Source organism: Gekko japonicus, unplaced genomic scaffold, assembly GCF_001447785.1.
Source record: "Gekko japonicus isolate JY-2015 unplaced genomic scaffold, Gekko_japonicus_V1.1 scaffold280, whole genome shotgun sequence".
In the NCBI taxonomy this organism is placed as follows: Eukaryota; Metazoa; Chordata; class Lepidosauria; order Squamata; family Gekkonidae; genus Gekko; species Gekko japonicus.
In genome coordinates this window covers 321,259-340,337 of record NW_015173130.1, presented here as the reverse complement: position 1 = coordinate 340,337, position 19,079 = coordinate 321,259, and the positions used below count along the sequence as shown (strand labels likewise).

Below are 19,079 nucleotides of genomic sequence, written 5' to 3'. Positions count from 1 at the left end.
CCTTTGTTTCTTTAATCTGCAATGTTTCCATGTTGTTTCTATGCCAAAGTTCAGCAGTTGAGACAGCTTGTGCAAGCCCACCCATGGGATATGGCAGGGTATAAATTAAATTATTATTATTAATAATAATAATTATTATTATTTTTATTATTACTAGTAGTAGTAGTAGTATTCATGAGAATAACCACTCCTGCTCCACGCCACTTACCTCCCTCTGTCATCCAGCAATTCTTTCCTGCAATGTGGCATGCACAAACATTGCTGCTGTGGTTCCAGGGCTTCCTTCAAAGACACATACCATAAATGTATGCATCTTTCATTGTGTGACTGTTTAACTACACAAACTGCCCATCCAGCTCTTAGCTGTATGAGAGTCCACAGTGTACGTGGGCAGTACCCTTTTTGCGCTCAGTTGATGTTGTTCATCTGAGAGATTAGCATGTCTCTCTTGCTTTTCATGCCCTTTTCCCTCTATAAACAGTGTCAAGTCCTGTTTCCAGAACATGGAGATTTGCAAGCGGCGGGTGAACATGTATGACACAGTCAATCAGAGCAAGACACCGTTCATCACCCATGTGGCCCCAAGCACATCAACCAATTTAACCATGACCTTCAACAATCAGCTCAATACGGTCCATAACCAGGTGAGAAAACCATCTTTATGTAGCCCAATAGTGAAGGGTGTTTTTTTGTTTTTGTTTTTTACAAAAACAGAGAAGCTTGATGAACTACCCTTGGCATTTCAAAGGCACCAAACTGCCCAGTCTGCTACATCACCAGTTGTTCCCACATGTTTTATAGTTTTGACATGGCAGACCATAAGTGGGTAGAGATTCTATGTAATCCTCTCTCCTATGATCACAGGATTTGGGTATTTGATGTGGAATTCTGCTGCCTGGGAATCTCAGGGTTTGTTCTTTTTAAGCAAGTTGCAGACCAGGATGATAAAAATAAGTGTGCAGATATGTAGAACCAGCAGTGCAATCCTAAGCAAGGCCACACAGCCCTTCCAAGGACTACATTACTAAATCACAGAAGCCAAGGAGACCTGAGTAGGACTTCCAGTGGTCAAAGAGTTGCCCTTCATAATGTTGCATGGCTGTTTATCTCATCTCTTGGCCAACAGGAGAGGAATAAATTGTGAGGTTTTTCAAATGTGCAAATGTGTGTAAACCATCTAAGATACCCAGGCAGAATTTATCTTTTCTAGGGGGAAGAGATATGAGTTATCTTCTTCCATTCATAATAACAAGTACCAAATATTCATAGCCCTGGTAGTCTGTGATAGTAACGGTTTGATGCAACGTTGAGAGCCAGTTTGGTGTAGTGGTTAAGTGCGTGGACTCTAATCTGGGAGAACCGGGTTTGATTCCCCACTTCTCCACATGCATCTGGCTGGATGACCTTGGGCAAGCCATAGTTCTGGCACAGCTGTTCTTAAAAAAGAGCAGTTTCTGTCAGAGCTCTCTCAGCCCCACCTACTTCACAGGGTATCTGTTGTGGGGAGGGGAAGGGGAAGGAGTTTGTAAGCTGCTCTGAGACTCCCTTGGGTAGTGAAGGGCGGGATATAAATCCAATCTCTTCTTCTTCTTTATGGTTGCATATGACAGGTCATTGATAGGAAATACTGTGTTCTTAGGCCTATTGTTGGCTTTTGGGAAGAAGTAAAACTGCTTCATGCCAATTGAGCACTTACAGACCAAACCAGCGGATTTCGGTGGTTGTTTATGGCTTTAGTGCCAGCACGTCTGGTTTGTGAGGTTATTATACTTTCCCACCTTTGGTGAATTGTAGATAATTTCTTTTAAAATGGGTAGAGATGTTACAGTGGCTTCTGAGAACAACTCTGGAAAAAGCAAAGCTCCGGGTGCCAGTCCCTAAGTCAGTTTCAAATGCTTGTGGGGATCTAGGCTTCCAAAAACAGAACTCTGCTGGTTTCCTCTTTCTGTAGGCTATTTTGAACTCCAGTCTCGCCTTGTGTTTTTCTTGTTTTATGATGCCTTCATAACAGCAGCACCCCCCCAGTTTCCAACATCATTCCATGACAAAATAGAGAGGGTGGCCATCAGGCATCTCAAAGATTCCCTTCCTCCCTCTACCTTTCTACCTTGATTTCCAGAAACAGTGAGTTCTTGTGTAGATCGGCCCTATTGCGAAGATGCTTCCCTTTGATGGTTCTCTACCGCCAGTCTGTGCGGAATGAGAACACCACGTAGATTTGCTGCACTGCTGCTACAGCTATAAGTATTCTTACAGAGGTCTAGCTTTGTGCTGAGTGCTGCACAGATATGGCTCAGCCCATTTTCAGAAGCTTCTATAGAGAAGGGAGAGCACAGGATGATAATGGGACAATATGGGGGACGAGAGGTGGGGTCTTCGTTGGCTACATAGGGGATACTTGTTTAAAAGTTTCACAAGGTATATTTGTAAAAGGAAGCTGCTTAGGAGAAATGAGGTGCAGAAAACGAACAGACCTGATATAATGAAAGCAGTGAGTTTGTAGGAGGACCCACAGTGGCGGAGCAAACACATTTGAAAGTTCCCAGGTCCAATCCCTGCAATGGGTCTTCAGTAGCAGAGCTAGGAAACGCCTCTGCCCAAGACCTTAGAGAGCAGCTCAGTCTGAGTAGACAATACTCAGTATTGTCTCCTAGTATCAAGGAGTTTCATACATTTATAGCACTTCAGAGTGGAGTGCAAGAGAAGGAAATCAGTTAACCAAACACTACTAAAGAGACTGGTTGCGTTTAAGTATTTTTTTCCCCTTGCTTCTAAAGCTCCCCAGAATTTTTTTTCTGAAGAATTTTAATCCCAGTCCTTTAACAAAGTTTGCCATCTCTTGAAATGAAAAATTAGACAGTGCCCTGGGTGGAACTGCACATTATACATTCTAGGAATTAAGCATCTAGAAGATATTTACTCACTGAGGTCTCTAATCTCTACCCTACCTACCCCCACAGAAACACTCATTCACACCATTTGACAGACACCTGGGCACACAAGAAACTTGCACATAAGAACTTTCACATTCTTTCTTGCACACACAGACAAAAAGAAAGAAAGAACTTACAAAGAGACACTCTGTTCTCACAGGCACACACGCCCAAGCACAATTGTGGGCACGTCATTGGCCCTCCTGTGGTACTGCTGCTGGCTGCTTCTGTGGGTTGCAGGCTGGTCACTCTACATCTAATGGGCTTAAGTTACAAGTCAGCAGAATTTGGCTGAATGTGAGGAGAAATTTTTTCTGAGAACAAGGCTTGCCAGAAGCCCATCCGTGCACTGACTCACTGTGCAGGGGGAGAAAGAGGGTTCTGGCCCTGCCCTCCACCTCTATGAGATCATCAAATGATCTTCATGGAGTGAATGCTCAGAGGAAGTATCCGTGTGTATGCTCCCTCCCCGTGATCAGCGGCACTGCTTTCTAAAAGTTGCTGGTCATGGGGGGGTGGCTGGTTGAAGGCACTTCCTCTGTGCATTTGCACCATGCAAATGACTTGACAGTTACACAGAGGTGTTGACGGGGGGGGGGGGCAACACCAGCATGCTCACGCCCACTCTCCTTCGCTGCGCAGTGAGTCAATGCACAGATCGATTGTGTGCACAGAGCTAGGAAGTTCAGCTACCAAGGAAGTTGTGAAGGACTGCACTTTTTAAGAGGCTTGGAAAGTGCTGTGTCAGCATAGAAGTCTCCAAGCAGATGCTGGACAGTCGTCTGTCAAGAATGTTCTAGCTTTGAGTTTTCTGCACTGAGCGGCAGTGGGTGGGTTGGACAGACCGTCCTCCGTTTTTTGTTCTGCTTGTCCACATTAAGCAGGCCGTGTACGATAATGACAGGAAAGCTCTCATGCTTTCCTATCCTTCGCTTCTTACTCACATCTCCCACCTCCGCGTCTGCTTTTCTACTTTACAACATTTTGTTTGTCTTCTCTCCCCCCCCCCAAGTGTTTGTTTTACTTTATATCATGTAAAAGACTGGCTTCCCCCCAGAAAAAAAACACACATTATCATCTCCGTCATATTTTATTTTTTTATTTTATTTTAAATTCCATCGTTCCTTTAGGCCACCAACCTGGCTTCCACCTCCACCACCAGTGCCACTATTTCCTTAGCCAACCCTGAAGTCTCCATACTAAACTACCAATCTGCACTCTACCAGCCCTCGGCAGCATCCATGGCCGCGGTGGCCCAGAGGAGCGTGCCCCTGCAGACGGGAACGGCGCAGATTTGTGCCCGGCCTGACCCCTTCCAGCAAGCGCTCATTGTGTGTCCTCCCGGCTTTCAAGGTAAGAGGCAGGACTTCCTTTATATCGCTTCACTTGCAACGGTTCTTGCAGTTTTGATTGATGCCTCCCTCGGGCTCATCCTGTTGTTAATAAGGACTCCCTTGAGTCTTTTTGGCAAGGGGTCAGTCTTACAACGAAGGCAGATAAACAAAACCAGTAAGATCTAAAACTCTATCATCACTGCAAGGTAAGGGGGGGAAAGGTGCAGATACAGTGATAAATCCGTGTTACTGACCTGGACATGCGTATCCTTTAGATGGTGTCAGAGTCAGGGTTGTGAAGAACCTAGCCATGAGCATGAATAGTTGATTAATTTAGTTGAATAAAAAAGACAGACAAATTGGGCCACAGTGACAAATCACCGGGGGGAATTAATTAATGGGAAATTTCTCCCTGAATGAAAGTTGTACTATATCCTGCATGAACGGGACAGTTCCTCCTACCCCTCTCTTCTCCTCCCATCCTTTCCCACTTTTTGCCGATACTGAGCTGTCCTCCTAGAATATGCTCAGTCCTCATCAGACAAATGGAGGAGGTCACTTCTTTTAATTTACAAAGTAATATTTTTCTACATATTTGAGGGTTTCTCTGGGTAATGCAGAAGCCCCAAACTTGTCTGTGCGTGACTCTGTTTCTCCGCCTTATACTCAGCCATCAAATTTACTATTAGAAGAAACTATTAATTGAGGAAAAAACATTTTTGTGTTAATTAAAAAGGTATTATTTATTTATCTTATGGCAGAGTTACACACAGGAAGCATATAATAATATAAAATATGTAACCAAGTTGATACAATCGGTATGCAGGCTGATTGGGTGATCCCCCTAACTACTACTATCTAAATTTTCAATCCACTCAATCACAGCTGGGAAAAGGTCAAAGAGTTCCATCGCATCTCCCTGGAAAGCACGATGCTCACATTCCTGTGACAGATGGAAAATAGTTTGGCTGGCTGCACCACAATCTCATTTGAGTCCTGGTATTTTGCCCCATTTAAACAACAGGTCTGCACAACTGCCAAAGCTTGTTTGTATTCTATTAACCATCTTCCATACTTTATGGCTCAAGTCAAATCCTGTGGGCCTCTCATTGATATTTAACAGGTTATGAATATTGGGTGGAACTGATTGCATCCATGTTCGCGACCATTCAAAAAAAAAGGTGCAGTTGATTAACTGTGTAGCAGTTGTTTTAAAAACATTGTTAATTATTTTATTCAGGTACAAAACCCAAAAATTACACCTACCTTTTAAAAAGAGGCATTCCTCCTCCTCTGTCATGCAAAGGAGGGGATATCTCTTCTAAGAAAATGTCTACTGCAATGGCTTTTTGTTTTAAGAACTGTTGATTTAGACATATGCGAATGCAAGGAGATTTACAAGGCAATCCTAAACTGTTTTAGAATGTTCAAAAAAATCGCAGCCTCGTGTTCTTACTGGAGGCTCTTACCAGAAGGGACAAAAGGTAGCTCTAGGAACTGCTGGAGACTTGGTGGTTTTACTATAGAGTTCCTGTTGATTCCTACAGCTACCCTTAGTCACTTCCGGGTTGGTTTGTTTTTTACCAGAAGTGATGTAGCTCTGCATGGTCCTGTCCACAACCCTCCCACTGGTTGCCAGGCACTGTCTGGAATCCTGTTCTTGGTTCATCCACATAACTGTACTGCTGTGGATTCTCTGCACTGCTGGGTGATCCTGACATTCACAGATGCATTAAATAAGATGTATAGGTATGATATGAGCTTATTCACCATTGCAGGATTGCAATTCAGTGTGGCCATTGCTAATTTGTTAAGGGGTTTTTTTTGATGCTTCTTGGGACTGGCAGACAGAAGGAACGGCCCCTTTCCCTCGCTGACTTCCACTCTTATCCAGAACTAGCACTGCCCTTGTGCGTCTGGGCTCAGCTGCTGTCTGGAAGCCCGTGCTGTTGCCACCTGGCTCCCTCGCTTGTCGTTTTTATCCAAAGATATTAAAGCACTTTGCTGATATTGATGTCTCGGCACGCTGCTGTGCAGCAGACGTTTAATACTTTTTATGCAGGGTTAAAATAACATAAAAGAGCTGGAGGGTGAAATCCTGAAAAGTCTCCTGGGTCTTATTTACAAAAGCTACAAAAGGCATTTGACTATCTTGGCGATTTTTTTTTATCCTCGGTGGTTTCTTCGAGTCTCACAGCGCAAAGTGAGCGGGGGCGGCTGAAAGGGCGGCAGACTGCTGGCTGCTTGATTTTCCACCTTTGCTTTAAGCAACGGGCTACCCTTCCTTCAGAGAACAGGATTTCTCTTTTTCAAAGAGCAGACTGCTGTGTCGAGCTTGCCTTCATCGGAGAATCACTAGGAAATGGTCCCATAGATTAATTTACAGAGTTCACCCCCTTCCTAATAGTTTAGGTAAAGGTAAAGGTTCCCTTGCTCGAAAGCCAGTCGAATCCGACTCTAGGGTTGCGGTGCTCATCTCCGTTTCAAAGCCGAAGAGCCAGCGCTGTCTGAAGGCATTTCCGTGGTCATGTGGCCAGCATGACTAAACACCAGGGCGCACAGAACGCTGTTACCTTCCCACCGAAGTGGTACCTATTTATCTACTTGCAGTTTCTTGCTTTCGAACTGCTAGGTTGGCAGGAGCTGGAACTAGAGACGGGAGCTCACTCCGTCATGTGGCACACTCGGGTCTCGAACTGCTGAACTACCAACCTTCCACAGCCTGCAGTTCAGCGTCTTAACCACTTGAGCCACCGCAGCTCCTCCTAATAGTTTGGGAGGCAATGGATTCTAGTCCAGTAGCACCTTATGACCAACAAGATGTGAGAGGCAAAGCTCCCTTTGGCGGATAACTGACAAAGATAACTGATAACTGACAGAGGGAACGCTGACTCTCCAAAGCTCACACCCCGAGAATCTTGTTGGTCTCTGAGGTGCCACTGGGCTCCAGTCTACCTTTTCTACTGCAGACCAACATGGCGACCCTCTGAAATAGTTACACTGAAGTTATCCGTGCATGCTTAACATCGGCCCAAAGAGGAACGTTTTGTTACTCTTCAAGAAAGTGTACAGGTTCAGTTTTGAACAGAACAAGCACTGGGGAAGGGTGTTCCACTCCGAACACCGCTTGACATAGCCTTCCTCCTTAAACTTGCCACCTGGATGATGTTTTGGGAAGCTAATCATTAAACTTATTTTCTTTCAGGATCATGCCCCACTCCAAGATACATAGAGATATATCCAGGGGTCATTTCGTAGAAAAAGAGGTGCAGGAGCTCATTAGCATAACTCATTAGCATAACTTATTTGCATATGCCACACCCCCTGACATCACTGGAAGTGTGTCAGAAGGCAACACCCACCGCTCAGGCTCCACTGGACTGTTTTGGATTGCTAGCTATTGGGGGGGGGCGCGTGCAGATCTGTCCTCGCAGAGGAGGGAGAGCTTGTACCTCAATAAACTTAGTGCTAAAGGTGCCACTGGTCTGTTTTGGGCCGGGGGGGGGGCTCTGCAACTTACCTGGCTGCTTCTTGCTCTGACTGAGGGCTGCTGAGAGCAGGGGGTGGGGCTAGTTGCATGTGCCCGCCCCCTGGGTTCTTTACTGCCGGAGCTCCGCTCCTGTGTGCTCCTGCAGGAAATGACCCCTGGATATATCTCTTTTTGATTAAGACTACAGTCCTATTCACCTTTACCTGGGCATAAGTTCTGTCGAACTCAGAGTAACATGGATAGGCTTGGGTTGTCCAAGTAGCTTAGAAGTTCTTGGGGGGGGGGGTATCGAGAATTGCAGGTGTACTTGGTCTTTGTGACTTACCGAATTTTTTCCTCTTATGATCCACCACATGGGAGGTTGCTCCCAAACTGAAACTCATTTGCCCTCCTATGCGGTGAATCGCTGAAGCTTTATTAACCTACAGAGGAGAACTGTTAACACAGCTGAGAATTTCTCTGAAGATTTCACTGCACCACTTTCAATGCTGAAGAGGCAACATGCTTTTTCAGGTTGCATTTTCAAATATAATGGGAAATGACTAGCCAGTATGTGATGGAAACTTCAAAGGATCTTTTGGCTCTTCATAATTTTCCTGTTATTTTCTCTGTGATCTCTTGAATTCATCTGAAACTCCAACAGGGATCATTGATAGTTCCCAGCTCATAGTCTTAAGATCCACTAAGAATTCAGATGCACATGGAAAGAGTCGATGTGGTTAGACTCCTTATTACATTGCACTTTTCAACCTGTTCAGTGTGGCATAATGGTTCAAAGCCATCAGATTCTCACTGGACTGAGGTGCCATTTACAGGAACTTAGAGCCTTTTAGAGATGCTGAAAAATGACCCAACAGGTGCTGCTCTGGTCAGCTTTGACTAAGTTAGAACTTCTCTCTGCCCTGCTAGGCCACTGGTCCACTGGTATGTCTGGCTGATGCTGCCATATATTGATGTTGCCAATACAGTAAACAATGCTGCACTAGAAAGAAGTCAATGGGGAGCAATAAAGTGGAGGAATACGAAAAGACTATTAAAGACACTGTCCGAGAACATGGGGATAGTCCCAAAGGACACTTGGAAGACAGTATTGTTACAGCCACACTGATGAAGCTTAGCCAATCTGGTTAGTGTCCATCTAGGAGATTTCCTGGAAGCACAGTGTATACCACCTTGAATTCCTTGGTGCAGAATATAGATTAAATTAAAAAATTAATGGCAGAACCAGTAGGTTCAAACTGACGGAAATGAAGGGGGCATCTGAAAGAATGGAAGGGCAGCTGTCCTTATGGAGCAGTTGCTCAGAAACATTGTAGGATCGATCTCAGCCTTCGGAAAATTTTAAGATAATCATCCAAAAACCTTTTAGAACAAACAGTATGAAAAATAAAGGAGAATGATGCCCACCAGAGTCATTTGTAGCAGCTTTTATGGATTGATTGAAGTCCTTATAATCTACTTTCCCTCCAGGCTCAAGGCAGCTTACAAATCAGTTTGCCTAGATCCAGCCTGGAGAGGCCCATTAGTAAGGCTTGGCCTGGATCTATTCCCGGTTCTGTTACCCTGGAACTTTTACAAAAAGTGGAGTGGGCTTCTAAATATTACACTACCCTAATTCTGTTTAATGTTTAAGATCCCCTTTCCTAAAGGGGCAGTGGAGGGCTAACTCTCTTCACCTTTTGTTTCCATGGCACAGGGCTGCAGACGTCTCCTTCTAAGCATGCTGGGTATTCTGTGCGGATGGAGAACGCCGTTCCAATCGTCACTCAGGCTCCAGGGGCTCAGCCCCTTCAGATCCAGCCAGGACTCCTAGCACAGGTAAATTGAATTCTTCTAGGGCTATTTTGTACAGCACTCAGCTATAATACGAAGAATCTGGTGTCCAGCAAATGTTATTTAAGAATAAGAAATATGAGCATACTCCCTGAGTGTGGATTTTGAGCTCTAGTGTATGCTTGATGGATTCACTTCTCTTTTGCCAGCTTTTTCATCCCCTCAGCTCGCTGTCTCATGGAATCTTAAAAGCATCACACAGTCTCTGAAAGGCTTTCTACCTGCATTTTTCTTGTATTTGTTTCCCCCAAGGGCAAAATTAGGTATTACGGATGGACTGGTTATACAACATTCAGTATATTAAGGGCAAACAAAAAGTTGTTGTTGTTGTCGTCATCTTCTTCCTCCTCCTCCTCTTCTTTCTTATCAACAATAACATAACAGTGTGTTTATAGAATAGCATAACTGGTACCCCTTTCTCAGGGATATTCTTCTGTCCCCTTCTATCACTGTCTTCGATGGGTGAAGACTTTTTGTTTTGTCTGGCATTCCCTCAGTCATCCCAAACACCTTCCTGCCCTGTGTTTTAATGGCTGTTTTGTGAGGTTCTACATATATTTGGTATTTTGGGTTTTAATTGGTTTTATGATATGCTTTTATAATGTTTTGTTTTTAATTGTTAGCCACCTACATGGCCCTGATTGGGCAGAAAGGCAGGATATAAAATTTGTAAATGTAGTAAATGGATAAATAAGTAAAAAGACAGGTGTCCACCCCAGGGAGATTGCAAAGCAATGCAGATTTCCACTGAAGGGGAGATAACAGAAGGGTGAGAGGCTGTCAAGACAAAAGCTATGCTAATAGGGGAAGAAAGTGAGCAAATGCAATTAAAATACTTACGTGAGTTTCTTTAAGGGTTGGGGTTGAATGATTAAGCTATGAGCTTCACAGAAAAAGAGGCTTTTGCAGGGGAGCAGGATTTGTATCTAAAGGGGGAGGTGGTACCATAAGAGGTCTTGTGAGGGACTTTGAGGAAGAATGGGCAGCAAAGAAGGGTGGGAAGAATGTAAGGGCACTGGAGGATTTTTGAGGGGAAATGTATATTGTATTACATTTTGAGGTCAATCAATAACTCAAATGTACAGGGTTGGATCCAAAGTTCTGTTTTCCACTCATGGAATGGCAGAACAGGACTTTACTTCCTCAACTACAGCCCACTGGTCACTCCCAAATGCTGTTCCTGGGGCCAGGGAACACTCAAGAACAGGGTGAAAGGCAAATCAGGGGTCTGCAGTGAACGGGGTGATCAACAGAATCAGCCTTCTATTAATGGATAATTTGGCCTGGATCCAACCCGTAAATGTACAGTATACGCCCAGAAAACAAATGTATAATTTTAAATGTCAGTAGAATAAAAATATCTTAAATGCTTAATGCAATTCAACAATAAATACAGAAAAAAGGTCCATGGGAAGTATTTAACCTTATTTTACAAGATTTATAAGGCTGCCTTTCTCCCAGCCAACTGTCGTCCTTTTCTATGAATGGTGATTTCATAAATTAATAATTCTTACTTCCTATCAAGTCCTGAATAATCAGAGGAAGGTATTGGGTGGGTGGGGGGAATAGATTTCTTTTGGTATGACTCTTTGGATGAGTTTGCTGACATTCAGGGTCTTTATGAGTACTAAGTCTGTGTCTGGGGATATGCTTGCTAGTCCTTGGTTGGAGTGGTGGGTCCCCCATCTCCACATTCTGCTGCCTGTCACTGTTCCAAGTGGTGGTGGTGGGCTTTTTTAAAAAGGTAACATTGACTGTATTGCTATGTCAATCTAGAAAAAATCCTGAAAATGTTTTAGAGTAACTCTAGGAATCACTGGAAACTCTATGGTTTTATCCTATGCCACTTCTGTTTTTTCTCTGGAAGTGATGTAGCGACAGAGTTGACATTATCATGTCTGCCCATGTCCCCACCCTCAATTTTCCCAAAGGTTTGGCCTGGCATCCCTATCTAGGAGGGAATTTGCTCCAAGGGTTGCTTTTTCCTATGTGTGGCTTGGTTCGATAGCTCAAGGTATTTGCTGTGTAAGAACGTTTTGCACTGCACAGCTGCTCTCTGCTTCTGGCACACTTTAGTCTGAACTGCATAGATTGTTCTTTTTGCAGCTGCCAAGTAGAAGGATAGTCCTGCCACACAGGAAATTTCCTGAACTGGATTAGGTGGGCTGCTTAGTGTTGCTTAAAATTCTTGATCCTCTCATTTCTGGGGTAAGAAGTAGTGTCAGGGACTGTATTACAGAAAGGACCATGGCTCAGAGCTTTGCATGCACAATGGTCCAGGTTCAATCCAATTAAGATGGATTTGGGATAATTGCTGTGGGAAGGATCTCTACCCAAGAACTTGGAGAGCCACTGCCAGTTAGGGTAGACAATGATGGCCCAGACGGGACAATAGAGTATATAGGGCTTGGAGCTATGTAAAAATATGTGCCTCCAAATGCTTAGGGATTTTGATCACCCCATTACAGTGTCCACTTTGCCTTCCAGACAAAACAAACTTGCACCAGTATATAAAAGCAAATGCAACGTAAGAGCCAGAGCATTCCAATGTTCTTAGGCATCAGCAAGCACCAGAATCCTGCCAAAGCCATTCCTTGGCTGGAAACCATTCCAGTGAGCACCAGAGTTCAGTCATTTTCTTTCACCAGCTGCCAGCCCACCTTATCTGGGAAAGAGCGTAAAGGTAAAGGTTGCATAATTTTCTTTCACTGAACCCAAGTGCCTCCTTCTGTTCCCAATGAAGAGCCTTTGTTAAAGACCTGCCTCTTGGACGTGAATGAAGCCCACCTCTACTAAATCATGCCATCCCATTCCAAGTGCCATGTTTTGAAAAACTATCCTTCCATTTAGGAAGGGTGTGGGTGGGAAATCAGAGCATTCAGAAGCAGGACAAGAAAGCAAGAGGGTTTTTGAAGCCAAGGAGAGGAAAGGAAATTTTATAAACAAAATGTGGAAAATATTTGGACAGAAGCACCATGTGAAATTAGTTGGATCGTCAGACTGTGTGCATTTGCAATCATGTACGGTGTCAAAAATCAGACCCAAAAGCTTAGTCTTTTTAGTTGGCTTTAAGACAATTGGCTGTTTCAGCAGACAGACTAAAAACATAGGGTTGGTCTAAAGCCTCTAGATGGAAAAGCGAAGATGGAGACAAGTCAGGGCATAATTATGCCACTTAACCAGGGGTGAAAATTAGGGTGTGGACATGCCGTAAGATTTTCAGTTTCCCACAGCTGGCATCTCTTGCACTCCAAATGCTTTCGTAAACAGCCACTCAGCTGGCCATTTGATATGAGTAAGAATTATATCCAAGTGACCAAATGCAGCGTTTATTTATTCTTGCAAAAGCTTTGGGAAAAGGTGAGATAAAAACAAAAATAATGAAACTGCAAGAGAATTCCAGAATGGTGGCTGTGTTAATCTCTTGCAGCAAAAACAAAATGGAAGCTCAGGGCATCTTAAAGTTTCACAGTGCAATCCTACATAGCGTTACATCCTTCTAATTCCGTTGACTTCAGTGGCCTCTTCTGAGCATAGCTGTCTGTAGGATTGTGTTGTAAGCTCTCATGAACTAGAGTCTGTGTCATCAGATGCATGAATGTGTCTTTAGCTGGGCGTGGAACAACGGTCACTGCGAGTGTGATCCAGCATTGTGAAGGGGGTTGGACTAGATGACCCTGGAGATCCTTTCCAACTCTATGATTCTATATGAGGAAAAATAATAAAGAGTGGGGTCAAAAGGAAATGAGATGTAAGAATTGGCGCCTTGCTTTGTAAAACGTACATGTATCAAAATGACTATCATAGCTGCATTTGGATTAGTAGACAATAAACAGGTAAAGGTTCCCTTGCTCGAAAGCCAGTCGAATCCGACTCTAGGGTTGCGGTGCTCATCTCCGTTTCAACGCCGAAGAGCCAGCGCTGTCCGAAGATGTTTCCGTGGTCATGTGGCTGGCATGACTAAACACCAAGGTGCACGGAACACTGTTACCTTCCCACCAAAGTGGTACCTATTTATCTACTTGCGATTTCTTGCTTTCGAACTGCTAGGTTGGCAGGAGCTGGAACTAGAGATGGGAGCTCACTCCGTCATGCGGCACACTCAGGTCTCAAACTGCTGAACTACCGACCTTCCACAGCCTGCAGTTCAGCGTCTTAACCACTTGAGCCACCGACAATGGTGTTTATTAATTTTTCTGGGCATATTCACAAGGCTGGGAGATAGGGTCTCCCACCTGATGGCAACTTGCACCTTTCCCATAGAATTTCCAGTGGTTCCTAAAGACAACTCTTCTTGGTTTTCCCCAAACTTGACATCGTACCATAGCCACTGGTGCCCATATGTTCCCACTCCCTGGACTCCTGCTAGGTGCCAGGATGTGCCAGACTTTGCCTGGAATCCTTATGTGTGAGAAGATTGTCTTCCTTGCTGTATCCTGTACATCTGGGATCCCTTCCTGTTGTGCAACCTCCATTCATTTTCATGAAGACCTTTGATGAATTGCTTATAAACAGTAATCCCGAGGGCATGGGAGTCATTAATGTGAGGCAGAGTAGCCTTCAGCTTGACCCTAGACCATGTCTTCAATAGGTGGAACGTATTCTTCACAAATGTGAAGTAGTCGTTTAAAAAAATGCAGTGCCTGTGAGCCCATGTGCAAGTGGCTTTTTGTCCACCATCTTGTAATGTCAACCATTGGCACACATTTCAGATGAGGTAAACTGTTTCCAGGCCACATTTTGTGACTTCTAAAAATGGGTTTCAGGTCACACAATGTAACCAGTACGGCTTAGAAACTGTACTTTATGAAAGCAATGTTTAGGTTGCTTCTTTCTGTGCTTAGGTACTGTGTATTTAAGAACTAGGGTATGAGGAGAAATTCTACAGGTATAACTCTTCCCAGCAGGAGACCATGAAGGAGAAAATTGAGCCTGCTGAATTTCAGCCTCTCAAACACTTGTTAAAAGTATACTGCTGCTGTCAGGAAGGGTGGGGGGGACAGCAGCCCTGCTTCAGGTCTTGATACTATGAAATATTTACTTCTGACACCACAGGAGCTGGGACTGTTTACTAGAGGCTAAAGAGCTGAAGATGGTATATCAGCTTCATGAATGTTGATTGCAGGAAATGTGATATGAAAGTTGGATGAAATGTGCTGCCCACAACCCACAGAGCCGATGGCAAAAACCCAACCCTCATGTCCAACCCTTGAAGGGTGTGTTCTCCCCTCATCTTCCAAACAAGTATATCAATTTGCCTGTCTGCCCAAGACAGGTGAAAGAGGGCTCTGGTTCCACTGTTTGCAAACATAGCAGCCGTTTCTTAAGAAACAGAGCCTATTAGGGGTTTTGGATGGTCAGGAGTGAGGTGTATTTCTTTTTAGAAAGCGCACCAAATTAACAAATACCTGAGGTACCTACAATTATTGTGCTCTAAATACATCATACCTAGATTTACTTTGCATATTTTCCTCTGCTCTGCTCCTCAAGCTCAGGTTTCAATGAACTACAAGTATGGCAAAGTTAAGGGTTTTTTTTCAAATTGAGGACAGGATAGACAGCAGAACATGGAAACTGGGGAACAGAATCCAGAACGGATCCTTTTTTTTTTTTTATGCAATGAGCAATTTACCACTTCTGGGTTTAGGGTTGCTAGGTCCCCTTGCCGTCATAGTGAGAGGATTTGGGGGTTTTCTGAGGGTTGGTGGGACACCGTTGGGTGAGGTCCCAACAGGATGACTTCACCCAGAAGTGATGCCATCATGTTGGTGATGTTGCATACAACACACTGTGTTTTTTGCTTCAAAACCATAGAGTTTGCCCCAAAACCAACATGATGCCATCAGTTCCGTTGTGCTGGGGACACCACCCAACAGCATACCTATTTGGGGGTGTGGTTTCCCCCACCAGCCAGCTGGCTGGCAGTGCATTGTAGCCCCCAAGAGCAGGGGACCCCCACTGGGACCTGGGGACTGGCAACCCTAGCTGTGTTTGACCAATCCAATTGAAAGTTCTTGCTCTGTTTTTCTCCATGGCTAACCCGGATGGCCCAGGCTAGCCAGATCACGGAAGCTAAGCAGGGTCAGAGACCACCAGAGAAGACCAGGGTTGCTATGCAGAGACAGGCAAAGGCAAACCACTTCTGTTCGCCTCATGCCTTGAAAACCCTACGGGGTTGCCATCAGCTGTGACTTGATGCCACTTTCCAAGTTTCCACCCAAAAGGGCTTTGTTTGTTTCCCATCCTTGGCTATATATAAGTCAGTGGCCTCAAGTGTCTGCTGTCCAGTTTAAGGCCTGCCTTTCCTGATGCAGATCTAGGAAACGCTGACTGAGAGAGAGAATGAAAGTGCAAGATCGTGCACTAGGGACTTCAGCAGAGCTCCTGTGTCCTCTTTGCATGTCCAGCTTTTTTTGTGGCTGCGATGGCAGATTTCTGCAACATCTTATATGGACTGAATGCCTTTTATATAGGGTTCAGAAGTAGAGGGGACAAGGGATATGGCCTGTGGACTTCTAGGCCCCCTACTTGTCTCTTTGTGGTTAACCTGAGAGAAAATGTGCGTCATGTAGGAACTATTTTAAAGGGATGGGAATAGGTGTGTTGAGAGATTCAAGGTGAACATGCATACCAGGCAAACATACCTTATAATATTGCCCCCGTGATCTCTGGTGAAGTTTGTCTCGAGCATAGCACAGCGCCGAACAGCTTCACACTTGCACAAGAGCTGCTTGTTCATTTCAGCTTTCAGCTGTTTTTGCCCTGTTCAAGAACTGTACCATCCCGTTAATGAGGTAAGAGTTATTATCCTCTAGGGTCATGGCCATTAAATTGACAGAATTCTATAAGGCATGACATTCTTTATCATTTTTGCCTCTGTGCCATCAAATGCATCCTTTAGATTACCAACGTTAGACAGAAAAGAGCAAGAGTCCAGTAGCATCTTAAAGACTAACAAAATATGTGGCAGGGGAAGAGCTTTCGGATCTGAAGAAGTGAGCAGTGACTCACAAAAGCTCATCCCCTGCCACATATTTTGTTAGTCTTTAAGGTGCTACTGGACTCTTGCTCTTTTCTACTGTTACAGGCAGACTAACATGGCTACCCCTCTCAGCACTAGATAGATTGCACTGCCTGTTGGTGTTGTTTGTCTTTATGTGTGTGCCTGTACAATCAGCAGCGTTTTGAGACGTGATTGCAAGAAATCATCACAATCTCGATATTAGTTGTAGATTTTCTGGGCTGTATACAGCTCAGAAAATCTACAACAACTAATGAACTCCGGCTGTGAAAGCCTTCGACAACAAATCTCAATATGTCCATTGTAGGATTACACTCTGCTTTCTCACATGATTAGATGGCTTTCTGACTTCAGCTGCCACTCCCACTTCCATTTGTCTACTGCTGTCACCACCATCTCCTCCAATTTTTAGAAAACCGATATTAAAAATAAAAGGGAAAAAGGTTTTGATTTTTTAGTTGAGACCTACTACTTAAGTGTCTTGCAGTGCAATCCTAAAGAAGACTACATCTGGCTCAGAAGGGTGTAACTCTGTTTAGAACCGTGTGGTTAATGTGCCTTTGGTGTCTGCTTGTGAGCCCATTCTTGTGAAAAGCTTGTGAACCATCGGCTCCCTGCTTGCGATCAGTAATCAGAATGTGAGCCAAATCAGGAAGTGTTCAAGAATAATTGGATGGGCTGCTCCATGGTTGTTGTCCTGACAGGCCTCTGTCTTGACTTCTCTTGACTACCCTTTGTATGCTGAAACCCTAGGAAAAGCCCAAATCCTTTACACACCTGAGTCTGTGAAGCAGGTAATGTTTAGAGTGAGCATGCCCGGTTTTGAGTCCAAAATGTGAAGTTCCTCTGTGCCACATTTAGACTGTTTTAGTTCAGAATTGCTCACAGCCCTTGGGTATTAAGCTGCCATCCTTGGATTTTCGGAGCAAGCAATTCTCTTAGCACACACAGTTCTTAAATCTGAAGGGGATTAAGTTGCCTGGTTGTGTCATGTGGGGGGGGGGAATCCAAATGTGACCCACTTGTAAAATATTATATGACTCAAAAAATTGAATCATCTGAGCAAGATGACACTTACGCATGTCTCTGGAAGTGGGGTGAGCAGAATGATGCTTGCACAGCAGCATAGCTGCAAAACACACAGAGGACAAGTGTGAAAGCCTTCGCAGAGCCTAGCACCATTTCGAAAAATGGCAGAGGAAAGGATTAAAGAAAGAGCCACATCCTGTTTTGATAAAGCTAGCTGTTTTATACTTCTGGGTAGCTGTGTGCTTTCCTTATTTCTTAATGATAATTCAGTAATGTGTATTTTAGAAGCACTGTAGCCTGATTTACTGTGTATTTACTCAGAAGGAAATCCCACACTGAATGTAGGGTTTCAGTACATGAAGCTGCCTTATACTGAATCAGGCCTTTGGTCTACCAAGGTCAGTGTTGCCTTCTGGCAGCAGATCTTTCATATAACCAGCTACCTGATCTTTTTAGCTGGAGGTGCTGGGGATTAAACCTGAGACCTGCATGCAAAAGGCAGATATTCCCCTCCCACAGTCCTTTCCCTTACTGTAGCCCACCCCAAGAGGATTTGCCACTTGTTCCTGTGCATACTTCCTTGGGAATCCACCTTGAACTCCACGGATTTCTTTCCAGTAAACATTTCTAGAATCAGGCTGCACAGAGCTGTCATCTTCAGCACACTTGAACATAGAAAGTCAGTCTGAGTTCTTTGGTGCGTTCTCCCAAGGAAGTGTCCTTAATGAGTCATCGCCATGCACATTTACCTGGAAGGGTCCGATTGAACATAACGTAGTTTTACTTTTGAGCAAATGTGGATAAGATCAGGCTGCATGACTACAGTCTTAGCTAGAACGATAAAAGGGTTGGAACACTTTCCCTATGAGGAAAGGTTAAGGCGCTTAGGGCTCTTTAACTTGGGGAAAAGACGACTGAGGGGTGACATGATCGAGGTTTATAAGGTTATGCATGGGATAGAGCGGGCAGAGAAAGAGGTACTTTTCTCCCTTTCTCACAGTACAAGAACTCGTGGGCACTCCATGAAATTGCTGAGTGGTCGGGTTAGAATGAATAAAAGGAAGTACTTCTTCACCCAAAGAGTGATTAACACTTGGAATTCACTGCCACAGAAGGTGGTGGCAGCTACAAGCATGGACGGCTTCAAGAGGGAGTTAGATAAGCATATGGAGCAGAGGTCCATCGGTGGCTATTAGCCACAAGGTATAGATAGATAGGGACTCTCAGTCTGGGGCAAGTGATGCTCTGTCTTCTTGGTGCTTGGGGGGGACAACAGTGGGAGGGCTCCTAGTGTCCTGGCCCCACTGCTGGAACTCCTGATGGCGCCTGGTATTTTTGGCCACTCTGTGACAGAGTGTTGGACTGGATGGGCCATTGGCCTGATCCAACATTGGCTTCTCTTATGTTCTTATGTTCTTATGTTCGTATGTCTAATGCAC

The 19,079-nt window shown here is 44.4% G+C and overlaps 1 protein-coding gene across 3 annotated transcripts in view; it reads left to right on the top strand.

Moving 5' to 3' along the window:
• Positions 1-19,079, top strand: part of HIPK2 (homeodomain interacting protein kinase 2) — a 226,596-nt gene that overhangs the window by 180,867 nt on the left and 26,650 nt on the right. For 2 of the 3 annotated variants that reach the window (XM_015422102.1, XM_015422104.1), the window contains exons 7-9: positions 482-644; positions 4,064-4,286; positions 9,454-9,575. In XM_015422102.1, coding sequence (XP_015277588.1) covers positions 482-644; positions 4,064-4,286; positions 9,454-9,575 — 508 coding nt within the window. The remainder of the gene's footprint in view (positions 1-481; positions 645-4,063; positions 4,287-9,453; positions 9,576-19,079) is intronic. The other variant, XM_015422105.1, reaches the window with a different exon arrangement.